Source organism: Epinephelus fuscoguttatus, linkage group LG23 (genome assembly GCF_011397635.1).
Source record: "Epinephelus fuscoguttatus linkage group LG23, E.fuscoguttatus.final_Chr_v1".
Lineage (NCBI taxonomy): Eukaryota > Metazoa > Chordata > Actinopteri > Perciformes > Serranidae > Epinephelus > Epinephelus fuscoguttatus.
In genome coordinates this window covers 17,932,607-17,959,171 of record NC_064774.1, presented here as the reverse complement: position 1 = coordinate 17,959,171, position 26,565 = coordinate 17,932,607, and the positions used below count along the sequence as shown (strand labels likewise).

At 41.5% G+C, this 26,565-nt stretch overlaps 2 protein-coding genes across 6 annotated transcripts in view; both read left to right on the top strand.

Annotated features, from left to right (window-relative positions):
• Positions 1-19,439, top strand: part of htr2cl1 (5-hydroxytryptamine (serotonin) receptor 2C, G protein-coupled-like 1) — a 272,524-nt gene extending 253,085 nt beyond the window's left edge. For all 3 annotated transcript variants that reach the window (XM_049569308.1, XM_049569307.1, XM_049569306.1), the window contains 4 exons: positions 5,190-5,353; positions 5,455-5,608; positions 8,805-9,034; positions 11,629-19,439. In XM_049569308.1, the coding sequence (XP_049425265.1) occupies positions 5,190-5,353; positions 5,455-5,608; positions 8,805-9,034; positions 11,629-12,201 (1,121 nt within the window). In that variant the 3' untranslated portion in view covers positions 12,202-19,439. The remainder of the gene's footprint in view (positions 1-5,189; positions 5,354-5,454; positions 5,609-8,804; positions 9,035-11,628) is intronic.
• A 3,689-nt stretch (positions 19,440-23,128) lies between these two features.
• Positions 23,129-26,565, top strand: part of zgc:109889 (uncharacterized protein LOC553542 homolog) — a 64,696-nt gene continuing 61,259 nt past the window's right edge. For 2 of the 3 annotated variants that reach the window (XM_049569312.1, XM_049569310.1), the window contains exons 1-2: positions 23,129-23,407; positions 25,578-25,865. The gene's annotated coding sequence lies outside the window, so the exon portion shown is untranslated. Of the gene's footprint in view, positions 23,408-25,525; positions 25,866-26,565 lie in introns of all 3 variants that reach the window. The other variant, XM_049569311.1, reaches the window with a different exon arrangement.

Here is a 26,565-nt window from a genome sequence, read left to right as displayed (position 1 = left end):
CTGCTCCACCTCCAAGGGCTGGTCCATGGTAATTACAAAAACATATATTTTCTCACTTACAAATGGTGGCATTCAGCCATGTAGGTGGCTCCAGCTTCATTTCTGATTACTGCCTCCAATATATTAGAGGAGTGTTCATTAAAAAATGTGCAACAGTTGCAGTACTCCAGTGATCCACAGACATCATTAAGAACATCATTAGAACTACTTTCTACCAAAGAAATAGTCCCAGTGGCAACAAGGTCTGTTCATCTGGATAGAGATATTGCGACTGAATGTTTTAAATTTAACTCCTGACTGCATCAACTTGAAATCCCAGAGAGAGATTACTCAGTGCTGCTTGAACATTGGAAGTGTCTCACATCAGATACTTCTGGACTTATGGACCCTTTTAGTGTTAGTGAACAATATGATGTTTTCTGGTGGGCGGGGCTTAGCTGGAGGCAAAACAATTCTCCACGGACATTAGCTAGCACTAGCTAGCAAGTTCTCTTGGCTTGTTTTAGACAATGGAGGAAGACGATGTGAGTTGTGCATTCAGAAATACTCATTCCGAGTGCCGGAGCACACTCTGGCAGACTGGACCGTTTGGAAATTTGGAGAGTTGTCTGAATGCACCGTTCGTTATCAAGAGCACCGCACTCTTAGAGTGGTCATTTCATCTTATCACATTTAACCATAGTTGTCTCCATTTTTGTTGACGGGCAGTGTTTTGAGCCATGACTCCTTCTATTCTGGCTCCCAATAACACGACAACACATTGACTCTTGAGGTGATGCTTTCAATGGGCGTGTCATATTCTACAGGTTGGAAAGACAGGAAGGAAGGCAACAAGAGAGACTTTGAGAAATCATTTTTTAAAAAAAGAGCATGCAGTGGTTAATAATTGGTCCATGCTTGTTTTGTATGTTTGTATCGAACAAACATCTGTAATTTAATCAGAACTACTTTAGTCAAAATAAACTGGTATGGCTCTGTTTTGGGGCCTCTCTGCCTTTCCTAGGCCTACGCAGAAATCCACATGCCTACGTGGAAAGCCAAATGGGAGAGAGCACACCTCCCTGCCCTTCCATGCGCCTACATGGAAAGCCCAAGGCAGGGAGAGCAGCAGCAAAGACCCCCCCAGGAACAGAACAGAGCAGCATCAATGCCAAACAGAAATGACACTGATAAGTCAGACAAAGCATACAAAAGGAGGGGCTGGGGTGGAGGCAGGTTGCAAAGCAGACTGCAGAGTAAGCAGCAACAGTAGGCAGGCCAGAGCAGTTTAAATAGGGCAGAAGTCATAATTCCATGGTTTGGCTACTATGAAAATTGGCTTCAAAACTCAATAGTGGGAAGTAAGACACAGCACTATACTTTCTGCAATTTGGATGAACCAGCCCTTTAAAGTTTCCTCCACGCACTATTAAAGACAGTATGAATGAATCATGATTCAACCCAGACCGCCGGACAGTCTCATTAGTCACAACGATTTCCACATCACAGGTTATTTAGACATCCACAGAGGTAAAATGTTTACAATCTATACAAACAAATTCATCCTCCTGGGCAGCGTCTGTGCAGTCGATTGCAACGATTACATTAAGGGAGCTGCCACCACTCCAAATTGCGTTTTGATGTCGACCTGGTCACCAGCTGCGCGGGAGAAAATGATGTACCTTGCACTTAAATGAATTACGGCAGCTCACACTGTGGGCATGACACAGCTCAGAGATGTCCCGACTGTGAAACGCTCCTGTTGCCAGGAGCTTGAGAGCTGGGAAAAACCTGGAGTCGCTTTTCTCCTCGGTGTCTGCTGCACTGAAACAGATCCCAGGTCAGCCGACACTTTGAACAGAAAAGCTCTTTGAAATCAGAAGCGGCACATTACTGGGTGTTATTATCATAGGCCACAAAATCAGCTCCGTCCTCCAAAGGCTTGCTCTCACCTCAGTCTTTTGTCAGGCAGTGTCCTCTAACAGCACCAGAGCAACTATCATAACACCGTGAGCGTCCATTACACACTGATAGATTTTAACAATTTGGATTCATAACAGCTGTAGCTCTCATTTCCTATCTAATATGTGTTATTCCACAAATCATTGTTTACGCTCATGATAATACAAAAAGATTGAGTCTTCACAGGATGCCCATTTTTTCAAAATTGGTGGATAATGGAATGTTTCTGAAATGTGTTTGGGGTCGGTCATGGGGAAATGATTAAGTCTTTTCCAGCCATGATTTTCAGACTATTACACTAAAATGACCCGCTTTGTTTGCAGGAATTTAACCATAAAATTAAGTAGAAACAGGTGGTTTCCCCCTCCCTGATTCATGGTTATTACCTTCATGCTTCATGATTTAATCACTCTGTTACCAGGCAAGAAATGACACTATTTCAAACTTCTTTTTTAATATTACCATAAAACAAAAGAGGGGATGTTTTGGATGGTGACTGAATGAGTTAAGCCTTGTTTTCTTGTCATTATTGATGTTTACTTCTCTGCATTTTCTTGCAGTAGTAAAGATATTAAATTGATTTTATGCCAGACAACCATAACCATAATATTGACTCATCACTATTAGCAAATTGCCCTGTTATTAACTCATTATTCTATTTTTTTTTTTTCTTAATAGCATTCTAGCATCTTTATGTTACCACCATGAATTAAGTATTCCTGGGCAGTTGTGCACAAGAGGATGTGAGAAAGACACATGCAGTAAAGGTTCCCTTGGCAGTGTCAATGCAAATATAAAATGATTATTCAACATTTACTGGGAACAAGCCCTCCCAAGTTTAGGGGAGACTCCTGGGTACAAGAACCCATTTTCATTTAGATATCTTGAGGTGAGAGTCCAAGCGAGGGACCGATTATGGCCTTGCCAATTGTTGCCTCGACAAAATGAAGCCTTAGTTTGGAGCGTTATTTAGGCCCTGATCACACAGGATGCATTTTAGCAGCTGGAGGCAGCTTTTTCTAATTGTTTTTAATGAGAATTAAGCTTTTTGCTTGCTTCAACTCAAAGCAGAACAATGCCCCACGACCTCTCAGCCTTTTCCCCATTGTCCAATCAGATGATTTGAGAAGTGGGCCTTCTGTGGCGGTCACCACAACAAGTTTACAGTTGGTAAACAATGGAGGAGAAACTGGTGGTAGCAGCTGCTGGATACCCAGAGCTACACGGCCCGACAATAGACAGCAGGTTGTCAAAGTGCCCCTGATTCATCCTAAAATATGCCTGGAAATGGCCATCAGCAAGGAGAAGCTCCTGGACCAACTGGTGGTACTCCCCATGACCCACCCTCTTTATTAGGGTCTCATGTACCCACACAGATCTCTGTTTCCCTGTGCCCAACAAGCTCTTTATTGACAGCCTCCCACCCTCAACCAGAGCTACAGCAAGTACCCTCTGCCTCAACATTTGAGGAACTAGATACTAATTACTGTCAAATAAACAAAATAAACAGTACACTGATTGTGACCTGTGTGATCAGGGCCTTAGGTTGCCTTCTTCCACAAGATATCACTATGTAGGAGAGATGGGACCAAGTCACACATGTGCAAGTCTCAAGTAAGTCTCAAGTCTTAACTTTCAAGTCTCAAGTAAGTCCCAAGTCATTTTTTCTTGGGCAAGTCAAGTCAAGTCAAGTCCTGTAATAGGTCAAGTCACCTTATTATTGTAATTTTACCTGCAGAATCTGATCTTAATAAAGTGAAAAGACAAGATATAAGTAACTGTCAGTAAACACTGACTTCATCGCTGCAATGTTTACTTTGCAGGGACGACCCCCATGCGTGCACGCACACACACACGCACCCATTTAGCTCATTTAACCCTGTGTTGCTCATTCATAAAACGTACAGCCGGTCTTGTGATGAACCGCTCACGTTTTCTGGGGTTAATGTTAGCAAATAAATTAAAAAACAAGTTCCACCAAACCGACCCGCCCCCCCACCCCACCCCCAAATCATATCAAGCTAACGTTAGCTAACTACCGACTAACCAGATAATATTAGCTAATTGACAAGCACTTACTGGGCAGAATGGCTCATCAAATGACAAACAAAGTTTGAAGTTGTCGCCTGGCTGTCCAAGATATTTGTGCCGCATGTCTTGCACTGTGCTGTTCGTCTTTTGCCGTAATAATGGTAATTCCGAAAGCCGAAGACGATGACTCTCGGTACCCCTCCCGCTGACATGTTGATGCCTATCTGATATAAGAGGGTCTGTTTCTCCAATAAACATGTAAGGTACGTAGAGAGGGCATGACTGATTGAGAGGATCATGATCCAATCATGACGCCATTCTCAGCCTGCACTCCTACTGGGTAATCAACATTATTTTTTAAATTAATTTATTAATTTTATATTCTAACCAAAAACATGATGTGAATAACACTCAAGTCATTCAAGTCAAGTCATCGCGTCTCAAGTCAAGTCCCGAGTCTTTAACTTCCAAGTCCGAGTCAAGTCTCAAGTCTTTTATTTTTTGTCAATTCAAGTCACAAGTCATCAAAACAGCAACTCGAGTCGACTCGAGTCCAAGTCACAATGACTCGAGTCCCCATCTCTTTGCTCTGGGCTTTGTCATATTGTACCCCTTTTTTATTTTTTTTTATTTATTTTTTTTTTTGCACACATCATAGTCCATATAGTGAAAATTTGAAAAAAATTTAAAAAAAAGTGTCAGGAGAGGTAAAGAAGCCACAAGCTTATATGAATGAACCTCAACTTAAGGAGAAAAATGGACATTGACAAAAAAAGGGGGAAGTAGACAAAAGAACTAAACTAACATTATAAGGAAAAATACAACAAATGACAACAGGAAGCAGTGAAAAATAATAATAAATCTAATAAAAACCTAGAAATTCTTGAAATACAATGTGGAGAAAAAATAATACAAGGGAAAAAATATATTATAAAAAAGGGGGAAAAATATATATATCCTATTGTTGAGCATTTGCTGATATGTTTACCCTATGATTGTCTTCATGTTTATGCCCTGTTGTTATTCATTATATTTCCATTGTTTTTTGGCATAGTACCTGATTATTATCTTGTATTTGCATAATGATGAGCATCAACATCAGTCTATCAGAAGAAACTCTGGATCCAAACAAAAACGGCAAATTGATAGAGAAAAGTTCTCAACAAAATAATATAAATAAAACACATTAATTTCTTTTACTCTCTCTCCGTCTCTAGGCGTGTCGATGCCTATTCCAGTGATCGGCCTCCACAACGAGGACAAGGTCTTTGTCAACGGCAGCTGTGTCCTCAACGAGGAGCGCTTCATGCTCATTGGCTCCTTCGTGGCCTTCTTCATCCCACTGGTCATCATGGTGGTGACATACTGCCTCACCATACAGGTAGTCATGTCTGAGTGTGCCTTCCGAAACTCTTTATGTCCTCACTCCACAACCCCCTGCCTCTTTCACCTCATCCTTTATTCACTTCCTGTCCTCTCCAGGTGCTCCAGAGGCAGGCCACCGTCTTCCTGTACGAGGCAAAGACTTCCTCCCAGCAGCCTTTGCACACACCAGCAATGACAAACACATTGCAGCCTCCACCCAGCACCTTCCACCTTCCTCAGATCAACACACTCTCTCCTTCAGACTCACAAGGTAAGAACTGAGCAGGCTTTTAGCTGATGAGAATTGGTTCATTTCAACAGAACAGTCACCCATAAAATATTTTTAATCGAGGAATTTATGTGAATTTATTCAGTCTGAACCCATCAGCAGCACCCATATGTTTTATCACTATTAAATGAAGGATGAAAACAACTGTTGGTGGTGGTTATAACCTTTGACGAGCCTTATGTTGATATTTTATCTTGTTTTCCTCCACTGGAGATTGTAACCACTCCACACACACACTCGTATAAATCCACAAATGAAACCACGCAGAAGCAGTTTGTGTCCAAAAATCGCTGCATATTTTTATTTCCATTTAAATAAAGAAAGATGGTCCCACCGCAACCCAGCACCAACAATATGCTCTGTGTATACATCGTATCAGCTAATTCACCAGCAGCATATTGTGGTTGTGGCGCTGACTGAGCAGACAGCAGCTATCTGTCCGATCAGTCTGGACAGCACATGGACAGCTGGCTCCTGATTCGGAGTCGAGCCTCAGCTTCAACAGTTGAGATCAAATTGCATGATGAGGCACCTCATCCTCTGGCACAGGGGAGGTTCTCAAAGTTTTGATGACTTGGTGCCAAATTGAGGAGCCACCATATGATTAAGGGCCGCAGAGGTCAGGACATGCGGTGTCTGCTACTTTCGCCAAGCCATCCCACATAAACTCTCCATCACTGAGCTGCTTACTGCGACTAGCAACTTGGTGAGCTACCCAGAGGCTAGATTGGGCCACTGAAAATACAAGAACCATGATTGAATTTCAGGAATTCTATTATGCTATTGCAGAAAATAGGGTAATTGACATCTATGTCAATGTGAAAGGTTAAGGAATTGCATACCAATATTCATTTAAGACATCAAGACTATTTTTGCATTGATCTCAGTCTCTGGACCTTTTTCTGGCTTTCTAGCCCAGTAACATTTGTGTGCGGGTATCTCCTCTGCCATCCCTACCCTGATATTCTCACCCTAACTCTTACCAGACTAAGGGCCTGTCCCAATACCAGGGGCGGCTGGCCAATAGAGGGCAATAGGGCGCCGCCCCTCCTTGAGCCACAAAAGAAAAGAAAGATGATGATAATAAATGTATGATTATCATCATCATTATTGTCATATATACACACAATATATTAATTATTCTGATCATTTTCACTTGAAACAGTTCGTCCTGCCTCTGAATATCCAATCAGAGGCAGTGTGAAGTCACGTTCCGGCCCTTTGGGGCGATATCAGCCTTACCACGTCTAAGGCTTGCGTGTGTTTCTCCCTGTCTATCCACATTTGTAGTCCGGCTTTCAAGATGCAAATATCTCCATATTGTCCAGTTGACAAGCCATCAAACTTGGTATGACAGGACCAGCACACTTCACCTTTGCGCACCCAGACAACTGCAGCCTAATTATGCATGCTGACAGGGCCGTAGTCACCATATACATTGAAGGGGACACGTGCCCCAATGCCCAAAATGCCCCCCCCGCAATATATAACTGAAACTGAAAAACAACAACAAAAAAAATGTTCAGGTCAGGTCAAAGAGCAGTGATACTATGTGATGTGCATTGTATTAAGTTGTAGGGTATGCCCGCATTTAATCAGAACACAAAATGAATTTCCACTTAGCTATAATAAAATGTTTTCTGATTAAGACTGACAGTGACTCAGTGAATACCTTACTCAGTTTTATTTGATTAATGGTAAAACAGGTCTCTGTTTACATTCAAAGGTATTTATGTGGGCAAACTGATGAAAAGTAGTCTGTTGATGACCACAGTGGATTGTTCAGTCATTGTAGAGCCAAATTAATTCAAATTTACCCACTGAGCGGGTCACCTCAGCCATCATCAACAGCGTCAAAATATTAAACAAATTGACTTACCCGAACAAAATAGATCAGAACTAGAAGACATTGTAGGGGCCTCCTGTTTAGCATTTCTCCTCCGTTGATTCATCAGACGAAAAAGAATAAACATAGCACCTGCCACAAAACAAGTGCTGGAGCTGGCATTTTCAAACCTGAATGACTACCAGTATCTTGCATCGCTACTACGCGTGACGAATGCCTGCACGTTGGCCACACCGATTTGCATGAAGTGGTGTCCCATTTCTTAGGGAAAGATCTCTACCCTAATATTTCTCACTTCCCTCATCAAGGGTTATCTCACAAACGAGGGCACTCGATACCAAGTGGAAGATTTAAGGGGTAGAAATGGGATTGGGCCTAGTTCCTCTTGTCATGCAGGTATCTCCTCTTCCATCCTTTCGTGTTTGTCGACTGTACCAATGCTTCGACAACAAACTTTTTTGTTGCCCCAAGTAGGCACAGTTTCACAGCAGCTGAAAGAATATCAGGGTAAGCCAGTCAGAGGTAGAGTGAGGCAGAGTAGGGCTGGTAGTGCCTTGTCCATCCTAGGAGTCCCCCGAGGTCTGATGTTGTACGAGTTAATCCATTTTTCCTGAAACCTCCTTTTCTTCTCAACCATACAGCAGTTTTTCCATGGTGGCTTTTCCATTACACTTCGACATTAAACTGCTGAGTTTTTCTCTGAAAGCTTTAACTTAAGCTTACAGCACTAGCATTGATGACCGAACATAATTCCCCCAACACTTCCAAGGTGCGACAAGTTGTCATTCCTATCCTGATAGATGCTTGTTAAGGGGGCGCAGTTTGACGCAGTAGCCAAGTAGTGTATAAAATGTAAGATATTGAAAGTGAAAGTAGTGAAATGACCCCAGAGGACTAAACTATAATGGATGCATTTCATCTCAGGTTTGAGAGCACAAAAGGGCTGCCATTGACCCAAGGGTCACACTTTGAGCACCTACGGCATCCCGAACAGAGAAAATTGTAACTGAAACATTCCTCTCATGTTTAACCTTTTCCTCTCTACAAGATGCCAGCAGCCTTGTTAACAAAAAATGTGACATGCATTCACTGGTTTGCTGTCCTAAGTGAAATCGGCAGCAGTTTTCTTGGTAGCTAAGCTGGAAGGTGTCATGGTGATAACTCCCATCCTTCAGATTTGGGGCTGACAAACTTTTGGCAAAAGCAGAATTTTGCATTTACAGTCTTTTTCTGTTAGTGAATCAAATTGTTTTCTTTTTCATGCAATCACATTTGCTCAACCACAAACCATTTCTGGTAACATAGATCCTTGACCTCTTACCCCTCCCACAGAGCTGAAGCCCCCGCCTCCTCAGAGCAGACGGAACACCTTGAGCTGTCTGAAAGGAGCAGAGCCCAGCATACTGCTCACCACGCCAGACAGCATAAGCATCATTCCCAGCTCGGAGGTGGCGTCTCAGCTCAGCTCGCCGGCCGCGGGGCCAGGGCGGAGCGACACGTCGGGGTGCCACGGGCGACGGGGGATGATGCAGGCCATAAAGAACGAGAGGCGGGCCTCCAAGGTGAGAACGAAGAGTGGAGCTGAGGGCTTGTCAGGTGATTTTAGGTGTTTCAGGGGTCGCAGACACGTAATGTAACGGCTAGGTGATAAACAGATAAATACACTCAGTGGAAGAAGTAGGTACTGAACCTCAATATTTGTGTGGATATCTGTTGGCTTTGATTGGTTGGTCCCTGTCACATGACATGCGGTGCGGCTGCGTTCCAAAAGTTGAACTCAGCAGCCACAGCCTTAAAAATAGCCACTTGGGAACAATGGTGTTTGAGTGTGCCTGCCGCACATCTACATTTAAAATCAGTGAATTCCAGGATGCAGAAAATGCGGCATCATTTGTTGGGTTTTGTACACAAACAAGGTATTGAAAACATTTCTGGTATCAGTCCCAAGCCTCAGGTATAATTAATGTTACTATCAAAAATTTAAACACTACTCAGCCCTTCTTGGAGGAGGTGCAGAGATGGTTATTAAAGGAATACTTCACCTGCAAAATGACCATGTGCGCATCAGTTACTCACTGTGTGTTGCCTTTAAATTCATGATGAAAACTTTATTTTTCTTGCATGCCTCCATGGTGGACTGAGAATCCAAAATGGCAAACTTTCTTCATGAATTGAAGCCATTGGGGTCCATGTTTAACAACAGCAAAACTATATCAAAACATCTGTTTACACACTCTCACACAACTCGTGCAGTATAATCTAAGTCTCATTTATCCAGTCATATGCTCAGTACTTCCCTGACACATGCAATGTCCCTAAAATGTTACTATTTAAAACACTCAAATGCATGTGTGCGCCCAGGCACGCTGCTCGGCCATGCATGAAACTGTTTGTACTCATGTATTTTAAATCCTAATGGTTTAGTGAGTCATGTTTTTGGTGACCTGAGGAATTAATCTGGAAATGAGTTAGATGACAGTGGATCAAAGCAGTGAAGTTGTGGGCCATTATACTAAAACAAGGAGCTAAGAGTTGCTGTAGAGCTGCAGCTTTTTGGTGGTAATTCTCTGAGGGTTTGTCAGAACAAGCGACTTCTGTCACATTATATACTGTCATTTGAGCCACAGTTTACATATCTTACTATATAAATTGATCTGTTCCTAGGAAGTTTGACCGATCTGCATGAAACTGGGTGAACATAATCTAGGGACCAATATCTAAAGTTCCCTCTTGGCAAAAGTTGGAAAACTTACTAAAACTGAGCTTCTATAAGGCAATGAATATTGCGGAGGGCGTGGCTCATCACATAAAGGTGTATAACATCTCAAGGGTTTCACCCATCACCACGCAACTTTGTAGGCATATGACCACACAAAATCTGAGGGGACCCCTCCATTACTGACCCCATCAAACAAAATGGGGGCGCTAGAGAGCTAATGTCTTATCTAGGCCTAACCGCCATATTGATTTTTACTAACTTGGTAGATACGTAGAACAGGACGCCTCAAGGTGTCTGGAGAAATTTAACGGTAATTGGCCACTGGGTGGCGCTATAACAACAGAAAAATGCTTGCACAGAAAAATGCGACCGATCGCTGTGGCTCCCCCTGTGGACCAATGTTGTTGTTGTTGTTTTCTAATTTTTGGTATGACTAAGTCATGGTATGGTATGCTGTACATAATCATGGAAACTGTCAGTCAGTCATTCTGTCTGTCCCACGTTTTTCTACTCACTGACGTGGTCAATCTATGTGAAACTGCACATAGGCATTGAGGATTGGCATAGGTAGAAGGTGACAAAGGTACCAATGGGTATGGACTAGTGAAATATTATTAATGCGGTTTTAAAACTATATTTCTTGCTTGCAGTGTACAAACACCTTGTATATTGAAACAAACCAATCAAAATCTGCAAAACATATTCGCATAAAATTGCTGACCCGTAGATATTGTGAGATTATGATCCTCTTTGTCCTAATGTTCACACTGACGGCTTGCACCTACATTTAATGCTCTGTGTGCAGCTGCTGAATTTGTCTGTCTTTGAAGACCAAGACAGATGTCTCTACACAGGAAGTTTCATACCTCTCCTCTGAGATGGTTAGAAGAGCTCATGTTATCAAATCCAGCCAGACGCTTAGAGCAACGTCAAAAAGCTTGAAGCATTGCTGGAGTCACAGAGTGCTCAGAGGGTGCTCTGCTGTGGCTTTGCTGAATTCAAATTCATGTTGGATGAAAACCAAAGCACTTTTACACCTGTATCAAAAATCCAAGTCCCTGTAGAAGTGGCACACTGAAAATGATATTGAAGGGGACTTACTGTGATCATTTTCAGGTTTATACTTGTATTTTGGGTTTCTACTAGATCATGTTTTACATTCAAAACACATGTATTCACCCTCTGTCTGAAACATTCCATTTTAGCGCCTGTCTTTGGCCACCTTTAATATGAACATCTGGCATTTTAATATTGTGTTAACACCAAACATGATGCGATACTCACGCAAGTTTGAATGCTAATTTTTTTATTTTGTGTTCATTTGCTTCATACACGCGAATAACTGGTGTCATATGCATGTGAAATCGCTGAATTGATGGATGAACTTCTGCCCCTTTGCTTCTCTTTACTTTTCTTTTCTCCTCTCTCTTTCCCCAGGTCCTTGGAATCGTCTTCTTCCTCTTCCTCATCATGTGGTGTCCCTTCTTCATCACCAATGTTACCTTCGTCCTGTGCCGCGGCTCCTGCAACGAGTCGCTGCTCAATGACCTCCTCAACGTCTTCGTCTGGGTGGGCTACATCTCCTCCGGGGTGAACCCTCTCGTCTACACCCTCTTCAATAAGACCTACAGGAGAGCATTCTCCAGCTACATCAGGTGCCAGTACAAAGTCGGGGCCAACGCAGCTGGACAGAGTTGCAAAACCCTCCTGGTCCCCCCGCCGTGCCCGTCGCACGCCGTGACCCCTCTTCTGATGGGCAGTCACGGGAAAGACGGCATGGACCGCAATAGTAACTGTCGCAACGGCGGCAGGGGGGATAACGGGAGGCTGACGGTGGACCCGGAGGACATGACAGATGATGAAACACAAATCGGAATAGTGTCACAGAGCCTCTCCGAATGCCACAACATCGGCATGCTTTCGGAAACAGAGCCGGAAACGGAGGTGGAGCAGGAGCTGTCGCTCATCAGCTACAGCCCCGCCTCCAGAGAACACACCAGCAGCGTGTGATTGCGTGCTTTTACTTTGTTGTCTTCTGTTTTTTTTAACCTGCAGACGCTGGGCCGTTTCGAAGCCCACAGCGATTCTATAGGCTGTAAACCTGCAGTGGGTGCTTTAATTGTGGAGGGACTAGTCTCGGTTGAGGAGCCTTATCCACCACACTGAAGTGCACGACTTACCGCAGTGTGTGAGAGAAATCAGCGTACCAGAGAAGTTAACCTCTAAGATGAAAAAGTTTTGGAATGAAAGCCAATATTTCACACGTGTTCGTTTTTTATTTGGTGTGAAAATGTTGGTTTTCAGACCATAAATGGAGGGTAAAAGCATGAAGATGCGCTCTGCAGTCACAAAATGAGGTGTACTTCATGGGGACGAAGGTACCAGACAGGGACAAAGTGACAAGAGGCAGCCAGTGAAGAGCTTATCCTCATTGTCAACCTGGTATGAAGTCAGGCGGCCCTCGATGGAGTCCCACTGATGCAGGTTACAGAGTCGAGCGCCGACCTCTGGGGTCAAACGACGACTTCAAGCCTTCACACAGAGTCCAAATGCAGTCCGAGCTCTGGTTTGTGTGGATTCTCTCCACACCAAGCAAACTACACCAAATCTATTTTTGTGCCGGTCAAGCTTGACAACAGTCATAGAATATATCCGAATGAACCTTTCCAGCATGTATAATCAAACCATTCAGCCGACAGAAATTTGATTTTTTCTGCAAAGGAAACTTTCTCCAGGCTGCAGCAGTCAAAAGTTTGTCTTTGAGGACCGAGATGAAGGAATGTACAATGGCCACTGGTCTCTGGTGGACTCACAGTGCCATCTGGTGGTCGCACAACACAGAGAGGTCACTTCCCTTGGATTGAACAAGGGGGCTAAAAGAGCTAAAAACATAGCGCAGGCCTTTGGTCCAACACAACTGTCAGGCCCTTGCTTCTGTTGACCAATGCACCAACTTTGGAAATAATTAAAGCCCCAACTTCTAAAGATTTTACTGACAAGAATTTAAAATAAAAAGGAACAATCTAAAATTAAACATGATTTTTTTAATATAAGAGTGCACAAGTGTTCCTCAGATGTCATCCTTAAAAGGAACAGAATATATAGATTTTATTTATCAGCTAAAGCTTACTATCGTTACTGTCATCAATTAGCCAGCGTTACCACAGATTCACCTTCATATAATAATATAACATTAACGTTCCAAGATCTTCCTCAGTTGCGATTACACTTACCCAAAATAGTGGATATTCATGCATCAGCAGTCACATTAATAAAGGAAATCTCTCTATGTTTCGCACATCTAATGATGCAAATTCAGCACATGCATCTTGAAATTGTTGTCCTACACGAGTAGCCAACAATCAGCCACCTACTTAATATACATATCATATTATCAGAGTACATATCAGAGTATGGGCATCATCTGCGGGCATAAATCCAGGCTGTTTGTGATTCAGAGCACCATCTCTGAAGGAGACATTATTCAATGAACAGGAGGTTTACCTCTTAGATAATGAAGGATTTTTATTCAGCCGTTGCATCAGTGCTTTTCTCTCCAAAAACCACACCAGCCAAAATTTGCTCAGACAGTACAGTGAAAGCCAAAGAGGACAGAAAGAACATTTATGCTTAAATTTAGGCATTAAGCTCTGGGTTTAAATAAGGTCCATCGGAGCATTACTGTCACATGTACGCTCCGATGACGGTTTTCAGGGTGAACGCGTGCCAATATCTCCCAAGAACTGCAGTTCTGACCCCATAACTCGATGGTCACAAACTCTTAAATCAGACTCTTTGATCTCTGGCTGCTTTACAGTCTGTTCCGCCCACATTACCGGAGTGTGACTCAAAGACCAAATAGCTTAAGATTTCATCTGTCGCATAAAATGGACAGAAAGTCAATACACTAAAAGACAGACCCCTGACTCAATCAAGACAGGTCGCCGGCCCTCACAGCTCTGTCACGCTGATTTTCTCGCCCTCCCTCCTGTTGCGTTTTATCGACGTCTGACAGACGGCAAGATTCCTCCACCTCCATCAGCTGAAATGTCTGCAATATACTGCCTTAGAAAAGGATTCAATGTTGTTCGGGTTTTAAAGTTGGCAAACTTAGATTTCTTTGTAACAGGAGATGATGTAGGAGATTAAACCTAAAACTCGTATGCATATAGCGATTAGTTAAATAGAGCTTAATGGCTGTGTGGAAAAGGACATACATTGAGAAAATTAAGAGATCACTTAAAGGGGCACTTCACCAGTTTTACACATCAGGTTCAGTTGACCCGTCTTCTGTGGCTCTGGAGAGCATTTCCAAATTAATGAAATTACATGGTGGCGGCACGGTTGGGTTTAAGCGCCAAAACTACGTATATGGGCTTAGAAAAATATCATGTTTCAATTAAGTAACTTCACTTGTTACATATGGGGAATAAATACATTGTAAAGTGACCCAAGTAGGTCACATAACTTGAAGTAACTATGTACCAAAAATGAAAAGAAGTCAACATCGCACCAACAGCATCCAACAAATTAGCACCCCAAAAGTGATGTTAGCGTAGCATCACGTACTCTGCAAAGTTAGGCTTAGGCAAGTAAAGTGACACAGGTTAGATTAGGTAAAGAAACATTGTGACAACATACCTTAAAGTGTCACGTGGTTCCAAACATGGTTCTCCTGTCATAGCGATGTCCAGTGTGATCGCACAGAAATACGTGAAATGACCAAAACTGTATCACGTATTGTGTTAAAATTACCTGGTGGCAGCACGGTTGGGTTTAAGCACCAAAACTACATGTTTAGGTTCAGAAAAGTATACGTTTTGGTTAAATAACTGCATTTGTTACGTTTGGAAAATAAGAACTTTGTAAGGTGATACAAGTACGACACGTAACCAAAAATCAAAAGACGTCAGTGGTTCTTACGACATCCAATAAATTAGCACCCCAAAAATGATGTTAGCGTAAAGTTACGTACTAAATGTAAAGTCACGTAGGTTAGGTTTAGGCAAGTAAAGTTACGTAGGTTAGATTAGATAAAGAAACATGGTGATGACGTACCTTAAAATACCCCACTGGACATCACTATGACAGGATCGTGTTGTTAAAAGGTTGTTAAAATAGATCTAAATGAACATTCAATAATATGTTTTACCACAAGATGGCTGCTCTGCAGTGAGCTATGTATGATTATTTGGTACTTTGCAGCATACGCGGTGAACGCAAACCAATCTGTCCAGGCACTATTAAACTCTGTGTTTACCTCTGAGTCGGAGTCGCAGGTTGCCCACCGCTGACCTGGGTCTTGACATTAATCACCGCCCATTGCATGACATCATTGAACATGGTCATGGTCTTGTATTTCTATGAGACCAGGTTGTGATGTCATCTTGGTTATCTCAGCTTTTCACAGAAAGCCTTTCTTAAAGCTGAAGATCTGAGGTTTGAAAGATGTGGGCATTTAGGTGACAGAGAGATAATATTGTGTTGCATGATGGGAATTGTAGTTTCCGGGTGCCTGAGTCAAGAAGTCAAGATATCTCAGCCTCTGTTGCTTCAGTTTTGACCAATCTTTGTTTAATTTGTCTGTTTTTAGTCCCTCAACTTTATGGAAGTGTGATACTAAATTGCTGGAGTACCCCTTTAAATGCCAAAATACCACTGACTGACACACAGTTAATGACTGAGTTATCCTCCCAGCCTAGCTATTACCTTATTAAAGTAGATGTCACTTTTCCCAGTGATCAGTATTTCATTTTGGTCATTCTCCCCTCAGGCACGAGACAGCCAAATTACAAACATCTGAATGTAAACCCTTTTTTTCTCCCATAATCCCCTCCTCAAGGTCAAAGAGCAAAGGTCAAAGCCTGCAGTGGACCAATCAAATCCAGAGCCTGAGGTCTGCAGCCACCTCTGCATACAATTAGAATGAAACATAAGAACTGGGAGTCACTTCATTCTAATTCTGTGCATCTCTGTATAATTTATCCACTATTTGTACGCTACAGACTTACACAGTGGTCATTCGCACCACTTCTCTCTTCACAAGGAGAGGTCTACATGAGCTAATGTTGGCAAGCCGGCAACAACTGAGGTTTGGCCTACAAATATTGTGCATGTTTGAAGTAATGTTCAAAAGGTCCTCTCTGCCTCACTCAGTTTTGTTTTTGTTAATACTCGGAAGGAACGAACCAGCGCAGGAAGGAAAGAAAGAACAAACAAAGAGCAATCAACAAAATGCAAATTGCAAACGGCTTGCAGTTCCTGCAGGCATTGTGTCTTTATCAAAATGCAAAATACCAACATTGACAACAAAAGAATAAAACGGAGAAGAGAGGACTCTCTGAACGAAGTCGAATGTTTGATCCGTCCAGGTGTGAGAAAGCAAAGAGCTACAGCCAGGCCAGCCAACTCAGTATGTCGCAATGTAATAACTATATGTTTCCCGTGTACCTGTGTGTGTACCAGGCCTGGCTCAAATTGCTATCTGAGATTGATTCAGTAACTTTTCTGGGTTTGTATCGATTGTGTCGGGCACAAGGGTTGTTCCAGCAGATGCCAATCCTGTCCGGCTCGCGGTCCAGACAGATGAAAGCAATCACTCGGAGAAAGTATCTGGAGGGATTTCAACTAATAATTCGATCCAGGTTTGGTGTGTATAGAAATAGTTGGAGCCATTTATTGACAGAGTTTAATATCCATACATTTTAGGAGGGCTGATTTAGGCTTTTACCCTCTCCAGGAATTTGTGCAAGAACTACGTCAGAAAATTAGTGTTCGAAAAATCATCTGGCTCTATGAATAAGATGAGTCATGCTCAAATATTAAGATATACACAAGCTTAAAGGAAAAATCCACCCAGATATGCTTCAGCACAATATTGAAAAGCAGATTGTTTTAAATAAAGCTGGAGCCAGGAGATGGTTAACCTAGCTTAGCATAACCACTAGAAGTAGAAGGAAGTGTTAGCCTGGCTGTGTCCGAGTTAAACTAATACTTACTAACACAAATTACTAAAGGCATTCTATCTTGTTTTTTTAAAGCACACAACGACTGACAAGTTGTGGTTTCATGGGGAGTTATTTTGCTGGAACAATTCCTTTGCCAGGAGCAGTGACTCCCAGTATAACCACAACTTGTCAACAAGCTATAACCATAGGCGCAGTTTGAACTTTACATTGGGGCTTCACTAAAACAAGGGAAATGTAGTATGCACAGTTGAGGTATGGGTTACACTATCAGCCAGTGCATTTTCATATCCCAACTACTACACCCAAACGAGTAATGGAATATTGCAAGAATTACCGTCATAAATCCCTTCAAACTTCAGAGCGCACTCTAACACAAACTGTATTGTTTGTAAATTCAGAGCACTGTTGAAATTTAGGCTACCATTCCGTTATTCAGAGCACCACACCCCCGAATAAAAAAAGGAACAGACCAGGTAAAAAAAAACAAAAAAAAAAAGGACGCCAAATTAAGCAGTTTCATGTTACAAGTCAGTGTTTTTTCTTCGCTTTTCAGCTTGTTGCGGAGGGGCCTCTAACTATGGTGGTAGACACGAAAATGTGAATAGCCCCGTCTAGAGCCAGTGTTTAGTTTGTCCATTCTGGGCTACTGTGGAAACATGGTGGTGCAATGTGGTGATCTCTGTAAGCGAAAACTCTCTTAAAACTATAAATATATGTACAATATATCTTCATTAAAATGAAAGAGCTTTGCAGTTTTTGATAGTGGTAGTTTGTGTAGAAATGTGCAAAACTGTCCAAGAAATGTGCAGAGGTTCACAGTAGGAGATATGAAATTCATCAAAACTTATCAAAATTCATCAATAGGCCACCACCTGTAACTGCACCATAACTTTCCTGTTTTGCTGCTAATCGGATGGATTCAGAGCGCTGTTGAAATTTAGTCTACTGTTGCGTTATTCAGAGCACCACATCCTTGGAGTGGCTGAGCATTTTCTGGGCTCTCTGTCTGGGGTGATGTAGCAGCAGAGTGCCAAGGACAGTAAATGTGTTTAATTTAACTTTTAGTTAATTCATATAGACATAGAATTCTCTATTTTTTTGAACAGCAGCACTAGAGCGTCAGATTTACGAATGCACCCATGGCCACCAGCTAGAGCAGTTGAGGTTGTCTGTCCCAATTTAACAACTTATTAAGCAAATAAAAAGACCACAAAAACGTATCTTGTTGGTTTCTTATTGTGTCAACAAGAAGATGCAAAGTCAATATTATTATTTATTTATTATCTGTGTTAAAATAAAAAATAAATCCCTACATGCATATTTGGCTATGGCCACTAGGGGGTGAAGTGAGCCCCCTGAACCAACGCAAACTGCGCCTGTGGATCTAATGTTAATAAGTAAGCTTTAGAGGTTCTGGTGGGTAGATTTTTTATCTCTGGACTGAGCAAAACCAGCCGTTTCCCTCTGTTTCCTGTCTTTATGCTAAGCTAAGCAAACTGACGGCTCCTGTTTACTGCACAAACATGAGAGTGGTATCGATCTTTCATTAAACTAACAGGCAAATAAATGTATTTCCCACAGTGGCAAACTATTCCTTTAATTTTTACTGTTCTGTCAGTGGGAAAGTAGTAAAATTGATAACAGAAGTAGCAGGAAATTGCAGCAGCTAATCACGAAATAAGTCGTGTACTGTAATGCACTAATAATATATAGCAATATTAAAGAATGTACAAGAATCCAAGGGTGGATTTTTCCTTTAAATGTGAGATCTGGAGGTGAAGGCTGGTCCAGCGCTTCTTCTCTTCACTCACAAGATCTTATAGTTTTGAAATCTAAATGTAGAAATACCTCATAAGGCATGACAAACCAGCTTTTCCATGCCAACTTGGGGGACCTTAATACCCTATCATCCAAACTTAACCTCACAGCTGTCTCGCCAATCTTCCCAAACATATAACTCTGTCACTAAACAGCTCTGAGAATAGCCAGAGCTGCAGGTTGTTCAAGAGTTTGGCAAACCCAACTTCCCCAGCGCACCCTCCCCTTGCATTAAACCTTGACTCTTGAACCCTCGAGGTGTCAGCACCCTTTGATGCTGGTTTGCATTGACACACACCCAGTTGTCTGGTTTGTCTCGCTCTTGTATGATCCGGCGCTCGTGGGTTAGCTATCTTTTTATGTGTTGAACCTTCTTCTGTTATGCAGTGGCTGTTTTTTATACCATTTTAATTGTGAATGTTTGTCTACGACACATTTTGAGTTTATACAATGATTGCGCCATCATCCACACAATGTATATTTTCTTTTTTTTCTGTGTGATGCTGCTATTTATTTATTAAAATATTATTCTAATGTGTGGACAATTGTCTTGTTATTATTATTATTATTGTTTGCTTTAAGCCTTATCTTGCTGAAGTCTCCAGTGGACCAGACTCTCTTCTGAACTTATAAACAAGTTATGGAACAGTCTCAAGACTTGAAAAACAAAACAGTATTTTGAACGTAGAAGCTTTTAAATTGGATTTAGCTCCCCCTGACTGAGCATTTCTTTCAACCCACCATGGAGCAGCGGTACAACAACCCTCCTGGTATAAGTTACAGAACTGCTTAGCATTCCTCCCCATTGATGATTAGCAGCTACACACCTAGCTGTGAAATTTGGGGAATTTAATAATAACAGTACAGTATAGGCCCCAGCTCCCCGCGCTGGCCACCCAGTCCGCTCTACTATTATGTTCTTTTATTCTGCCAATCAGTGGGAGCTTTTATTCCAAAGTGCTTCACGGTGCCATGAAAAGAGCTGAACCTGGAGCTCATTAAACCCTTAGCCTCGGCTGTGTTTCAGTGCCATGCTCTATCCACTGAGCCGTGCAGGAAGTCCTCATGATATGAGTACCATACCCACTCTGGCAAACTGAGGTATGCTTTTTTTTTTAATTATTTTTTTTATTTTTAAGCATATGAGACAGTCAGTTTGACGCTAATTGCACAAAATGACCACAAAAACTCCACATGCATTTCCAGCTGTTCAACACTGAACGATGGTAGCAGGATAAGAAGGCCTTCAAGCCCAACAGGTAATGATTAAATGTACTATGTTACATTTTTGCATCATGATATACAGTTCAGTGATGCCTCTTCAGTTGATTTTTCTGCTAGATCTCTGCTGTGATTCGGATAGCCTACACAAAACACTCTCAGAGAGCTCCTAACTGAGCCTAAAAACTTTCAGTAAGTAGTCCTAGTCTAGGAAGTTCTCAGAGCAAGGAAGGGATAGAAACTTTTAACTTCGTGAGGAGATGTGGTTGACCCTGTTGCTAGGTGTGATGCATTCTTTTAACAGATGTGATTGGTTGTCACAGACACACCCTTTTGAGAGGTGTGTGGACACCCAGTGGAAATGAAATGAACTCAAGACTGTGAAAGTGTTGTCATTGTCAGTGTGATCACTCTGCTGATGGAAGGTTGAGACAGACTCAAGTCATCACTGCTGCACTGTTGCATTTTACAGTTTGCCAAATATCTTAGTGCTGATCACTTTATTTCTGGTGTTATAGGTGGGAAATGTGTGCATATCCCTAATGACATCAGTGTTATCCCTGCACCATCTAATCTTTAGCATTTCATTTACTCACTGTCTGTCATTGTTTGGAGAGTATTCCTCCAACTTTTTTGTCTTTCCACCATTTTCTCCTCTGATTAAGAAACTCTTAAATCACTTAAAAGTCCTCCTCTGCTCCTGACAGTTTTTCACCTTAGGAGCTCTTTTAAGGTCTAAGATTCTCTGTGAATAACTTTATCCTTATAAGGACCTAGTGTTAACTTAAAGGGGAAATTCTGAGAAAACGTCACAATTTTAAGAAGTTTATTCGAATTTCGTCACCAGGAGCAGCTCTTCGTACTAGGATGCTTTGTGAATACGGCCCCAGGTGAATAAATCAGCAGCTTCATGTTACAAACCAGCGTTTCTCTGACACTGTTGGGCTCATCGCAGACGGGCCGTCAGCCCAGCACCTGTTAATGTGTGCTCACCTTTTTTCTTCGATAAGTTGAGATCCAGAAGTTTAAGAGGTTTTTATTGAGAGTCGAATTTTCTGCAAAGGTCTCTTCCTCTCCAGAACAAACAGACTCGGTAATAGAAACCAGTAAAATCAATGAATAAAGCAGAATAATGTGAAAAATCAGTGTGTGTTTCTTTTTTTTTTTTCTTGTTGCAGAGGGGCCTCTAACTATCATGAATAGCCCTCTCTGGAGCAGGTGTTTAGTTTGTCCATTCTAGGCTACTGTAGAAACATGGTGTTGCAGCATGGCAATCTCTGTAAGCAAGGACTAAAAGGCTCATTCTAAGGTAACAAAAACACAATTCTGTTTTTCAGGTGATTTTATACACTAAAGAAAACAAATTTCTCAGATAATATTCCATTACTGTCAGTTTATCCCCCTAAATCCTTCACACGGGACCTTTAAAAGACATAAATATAGGATAGAATAAAGATATAATTGAGTATAATAAATACTATAGAAATATGTACATATATCTGAATTAAAATGGAAGAGCTGTGCAGTTTTTAATATTTGTAGCTGGTGCAGAAATGTGTAAAACTGTCCAAGAAATGTGCAGAGGTTCACAGTAGGAGGTATAAGATTCATCAACAGGCCACCAGTAACTGTGCCATACATTTACTGTTGTGCTGCTGATCCGGTGGAAGTGCCAAAAGGTCGATATGGGTCATAAATGACTGACTGCACCTTTGGAAAAAAGCAGAGATCCTGTGCTATGCAGGCTACAGCCAGGTGTGATTACCACGTAAAGCCACAAGATGGCGCCACAGTAAGCCAAAGCTTACAACCACAGTCAATACACCACTATAAAGCATCTCAGGAAGTCTCATAAAGTACTGCAGATAACAAGAAACACTATGTGACAGTTTCCAGCACTACTTTGTCTCCGTTTTGGTTTTCTATGCATGCTTAGTTTTTAAAATCAGCTTGTTTCCTGCTCAGTGCTGGTTTGCAGCATCTTCTAAATCAGCACCATGGACAGCGACAGAGGAGTCAGCAACCTGCAGGAGGAGAGTCCTGTCTCAAACAGAAGGCAACAGCGCCGCTGAGTGGTGGAAGTGGAAAATGGCAGGACTCTGTGAGACAGCCTATAGTGTCTGCACAGCACTGTCAAATGCATTTGTAGTTTCTCCCAAGGTGTTAATAGACCAAACAGCAACTACTGTATTTACTGTACACCAGGGACACTCAACTTTCTCTGCCTGGGGGCCACTTTTGCAAAATGTCAAGAAGCCAGGAGCCAGTCAATAAACAAAAATGAATACTATTTATCAGTATACCACCTGGCACCCTATCTTGGGCCAGATTTGGCCCCTGGGCCCTAAGTTGAGTGTTACTGCTGTACACTATAGTCTACAATGCCTGTTGGTAACAAAAAATATTATGCAGGTGGAATACAAATTAATACTTTTTATAGAATATGCAGATATATTTGCATCAAGTGCAATAATATTTTTATTGTACTGTATGTTTGTGATACACTAAATGTCTTTAATGTAAGCTTCAGTTATTATAAGATATTTAGAGTGATTCCATACTTTTACAGTTGAATATGTCCACGAAAACACCGTTTATATTAAAGAATAGCATGTTTTATTTTGTTATCTATCTGTATTTGGCACAGGTGGAATGACGTCAGTGAAATTACATTGTTTATCTAGACTGAAAAAAAAAACGCCAGGTGATTATTTTTCGTTCCCATGTGTTTACATGATGTACGTGTGTTATATTCCCACAGGCCCGCAGCGGCTGCTCTGCTCTGCCCGCTCCGCTCCGCTCACCCATGCTGCTCGAAGGAGTGGGTGGTGGCCTCGGCTATCATCGGCGAAAGCCGCCGCGCTTCGGATGCGCATGCGCCGCCGATTTGCTGCAGCTCCCTGATTCGTTTCAGCTGCGTCAAGCTGGCGAGAGCTACCACGACAGACAGCAGCATTTAAGACATTTAACGTTCAACATAAAGTCACTTTAAATTATTTTTACGCTATTGTGCAACTGTATTTGTGTATTAACGTATGTAGTGACAGTTTCGTTGTCATTTGGAGAGATGCTTCGTCGTATTTGTAGCATTTATGTGTAACGTCAGCGCTGTATGGGTGGTCTAGTTAACGTTACTAACGTTTCTGTTAAACGTTAGCTCACTTCTTTGACAGCATTGCGACCAAAAGGCAAACATTTACAGGCAGAAGGTAAGAAAATTAGGTGAGATTAAGGGTAAAAAAATAAACTGGACAAAACTAAGTGACTGTTCTTTGGTAAAACTTTGACTTTTAAACTTTTAAAGTTCATCTGTATTTGACTCTAATGTCAACTTTACATATAGTCCATCTTTGACACTCGTTGACCATATATTATGTATAGCCTTCACTTAAAAAGGTTACTGCCATCAAATGCTTACTTGCAGACCTTTACAGATTTCATTTAATATGTATTTAATATTTGACTTGACCAGGAAAATCCTCATTGAGATTAAAAAATGTCATTTCTAAAATTGTCCTGGCCAAGCCTGGCAGCAGCACATTTGAACAAACCTGCAGACAGCATGTAATAATAAATCAGGTCAACAGATCCTGGATCAGATAGAGGCAGATATACAGTCAAAGGATCTACATTCTCGTGTACTTTCCTTCAGCTTCTTCAACCTACATCTAAAAACAAAGACAAGCCTTCCAACACCAAATTCAGTCTGCAGCAGCTGTGTACGTAAAAGCCCCTTTCCCCATTTTAGCAGAAACTATGGGAGCAGATGGCAAGACTCGGTCTAGTGATTATGTCACAGCACAGACTGTAGCTTCCAGTATTTTCCAGATGGTTATAGTTAGAAGACAAGAAGGATACAAGATAAGGATTGCCTTATAAATGCAGGGTGTCTGCAGGTCCTAAAAAGTCTTAAAATGTCATAAATGCAATGTTTCAAGGTCTTAAAAGTCATTAAATAGTCTTAAATTTAAATTTGTGAGGTAACTACTACAAACATTTTATCTACTTTCATTGATCCATTTTTAAATGTTAATGTTACAAATCTTATAAAACTATAATACTGTCATTTTACTTAGTACTTGTGCTGATCTGTTGGCAAATAACACCTATCGCTGCACAAGAACACGTATAAACTACTTACCTGGAATGCTTAAACAAGTAAAACATGATTTGTCCAAGAATCTGTCCTAAATTTAGTTAAAGTGTAGGTAAATAAATGTAACTGTGTGATACCTGTAGACACCCTGAAATGGGGACATACCAGTGATACAGTCTACAGTCAACCCTAGCATACAGGAAGCAATGCTGATTGAGGGCCTTGAGATTTGTGATGTACTTCAATGCTCCATGATATACAGTATGTAAGAAGAGAAGGCATTTATATACACTCAGGTGCCAGTTTATTAGGTACACATAGCCAAGGCGAAAATAACAATCTTGCAGTAAGTCCTACGTTCCCATTTTAGAGAGATGTTGATTCAGTTTTATGGTTATTAAATGATGTTGCTTCTGGCTGAGAGGAGTTTCCAATATTAAAAATGAGGGTAGAGTCTTTAATAGAAACATCTGACAGTGTTTTTGCATTTCAGTTCAACAGCACCACAAACTACAGCCTCCAAATTCCCATACAGTTGAAGCAACACCTCCAAAGAAGTTCCATCAAAATGTGAACATTATAACCTTCATGAATTTGGAGTTATTACAGTGCTGGTGTACTAAACCCCATTAGTTTTACCAATTTAGAATTGGATTGTAGGCTGTATTTGCAACTGAACCAAAATAGAATAATTACACAAACCTGTAGTGGCATAACTGAGATGAATAGCTTAAACATGAATGCAAGTAGTAGAAACCAATGGTTTCTATCAGAATATCTTTCTACAAATGAGAGGGATTTTTAGTTTGACTTCCTGTCGAAAAGAGACATCTGCACTTGTAAATAAAAAAGCTTTTCCCTTGATTTATTTTAGTGTATTTAAAAGTAGTAATAAGCAATAAGGGAGATGGCCATTGTAGAGGAAAGATTCAAGTGTTATTTATATTGTATATGCAGTTTATTTATATAAATTCATCAGTTCTAATATTTATGTTATGTGTTATTTTGACAGAGACAATAAATGTAAACATGCAAAAAGATGAAGTGTTTATAGGATATAGCAGAAGATAATTTAATAGGCTTTAAAATTATGTTTTTAAAAAATACACAATTATAAGACAAATTCAGGATAAAAACAACACAACAGTTAGAACAAAAAAAAAAAAATGTAATGTGAAAAACGTTTGAAAACACCTTATTCAAAGAATATTACTATCTTGTGTTTCCCCAGCCGAGGCTTTTATTTTAAAACGTAAAGCGGAAGTGCTTTGTGTTCGCGACAGGCAGCAGCTTGACGCTCGTCAGGTCGACGGACGCTGCCTTGGAAACGACATAAATCCAGTCCACGCAGCTGGGTCGCGAGCAGGGACCCAGATTTCCTCACTTCAAAGGCTTCCGCTCCTCTTCCTCCTCCTCCTCCACCTCCTCTTCCTCCTCCTCCTCCACCTCCACCTCTCTCCATCCATCCATCGAACTGCGAACATGGGCGAGCTGAAATGAAACGCAGAGCCGGAGAGAAGCAGCGGGGAGGAGCATTTAAATAAGCCAGAGAAGAAGAAGACCGCAGCCAGGTAAATCTGATTTTAAATCCGGCTTTGCATGTGACAGCAGCGGTGTGCACCCATGCCTCCTGTGGGAGCACGTAGAGTGGAGGGAGGGCGCGTTTGTTATTGTTGTTGCATCGCGCACACACACGCAGAAAACACAATGCACACGCACTTATACAGAGGAAGCTGCATACTTACTAATTAGCGCCCATTTATTTATCTGCAGCCTTCAACACCCCTATGTGCCTCCCGTTTTTTCTTTTTACTCCATTTTAATCGTGACCGTCGTTTCCAACGCTCTGGTCAGGTGTGTCTCTGTAACCGCCCGCAACAAAATGTCACCAGTTGGTTGGATGTGTCACAGGATTTGGCAGGGAACATGCTTGTGGCGGGGTGTAGGCTAGGAAGAGAGCAGTGGGGCTTATACGGGAGGTGTGTGGAGGATTAGTCTGTGCCAGGGACCCATTCTGTCTGCCTGTCAATGTGCTGCTAGAATAGCATGTTTAGAGATGTGTCCTGAACTACAGCATGTATAGCCTCGAATGCACCTTATTCTGTGGTAGAAATTCCGATATCGGGCATTCATTGCATTGAATTAAATAACATATATATACATTTATTGTGAATTATATGTTAAATGTTTTATTTTTGATCATGGATATGTAATAATAGCAGGCCCTCTGGATTTTTGTTCTTGCCCGTCTCTCTATTGTGGCACATTTTA